Here is a 1,034-nt window from a genome sequence, read left to right as displayed (position 1 = left end):
TCTTCGACACTTCCTGCATTGGCAGGCATCTCTTTGGCATCAAAAGGGAAGCAGCTTGAAGTATCCGGAGCTTGTTACATTGACCGACCAGGATTTCGCTCAGTACCGACAGTCAACATCGGAAGAGATACTTCCCGATGACACCAACGAAGTTCTTGCTTGCTCTAGCATGCCACCTGTTCCTAGCAAGATGGTCCTCATGCACATTCTGGACAATGTGTTTGTGCTCTCCCAAGATCACCCAATCCGTTTATGTTTTTTGCAGCAGAGCATTGAATCTATGGAGGATTTTTTCAGTTTTCTTGAAGATGGCATTGATGCCCTCACTTTTTCACCCACACCTGCTGACGAAGGCAACTTACTTCCACGACGGATGCCCATGAAGCTTGGACACTGTTGGCTTCTGCAGGCTTTCTTTGACTGGCAAGTATTGCTTGAATGGGAAAAGGGGAGTTTTTTGGAGAATTCGGAACTTGCTGCATTGACCAAAGCGGATTTTACTTGTTACCGACGATCTGCAATCAAGAAAGCCTCAACTGCATCCCTTATGCCATCAGCTTCTATCCTTGGTTTCACCAGGAAGGGCCTTACACCACAGGATGGGGAGGGTTGTTCTAAGCCCATCAACTTCGCCAAGTCGCATAGAATCGAAAGCAAAAATTCCTGTGTCTTAAAGGGTTTACCTGATTCCACTCCTGACAACCTCATTGGAGAAACTTCGCCAACCAATAGTCAGGATGATGGGGAGCAATTTCGTGAACGACAAGCTTTTACCAAAAGTCAGAATGATGGGGAGCAAGTTTGTGAATGGCAACCTTTTTCAACTGATAGTCATGATGATGGGGAGCAATCCTATGGATGCACTGTACGAAAATTTCTGGGTTGTGATAAACCATGCAACATGCAATTTTCGGTGGATATCAGTGATTGCAAGTGTGATGAAAGCTTTGCCTGTACCGAAAGTGATGCCAAGTATGATGAAAACCTTGTTTCTATCGAAAATCTAGACAAACACGAAACCGATCTGGATGAAA

General features: G+C 45.1%; 1 protein-coding gene across 1 annotated transcript; it reads left to right on the top strand.

Annotated features, from left to right (window-relative positions):
• Window positions 1-169: 169 nt before the first annotated feature.
• On the top strand, window positions 170-1,007 carry PHATRDRAFT_bd1513 (predicted protein; the record flags this gene model as incomplete). Its single annotated transcript, XM_002176437.1, has 2 exons — window positions 170-779; window positions 832-1,007. 2 exons carry the CDS (start codon window positions 170-172, stop codon window positions 1,005-1,007), a joined length of 786 nt encoding a protein of 261 aa, XP_002176473.1.
• Between the last annotated feature and the right edge of the window lie 27 nt (window positions 1,008-1,034).

Source organism: Phaeodactylum tricornutum, genomic scaffold (genome assembly GCF_000150955.2).
Source record: "Phaeodactylum tricornutum CCAP 1055/1 PHATR_bd_39x36 genomic scaffold, whole genome shotgun sequence".
Lineage (NCBI taxonomy): Eukaryota > Bacillariophyta > Bacillariophyceae > Surirellales > Neidiaceae > Phaeodactylum > Phaeodactylum tricornutum.
This window is presented reverse-complemented; position numbering and strand designations above follow the sequence as displayed.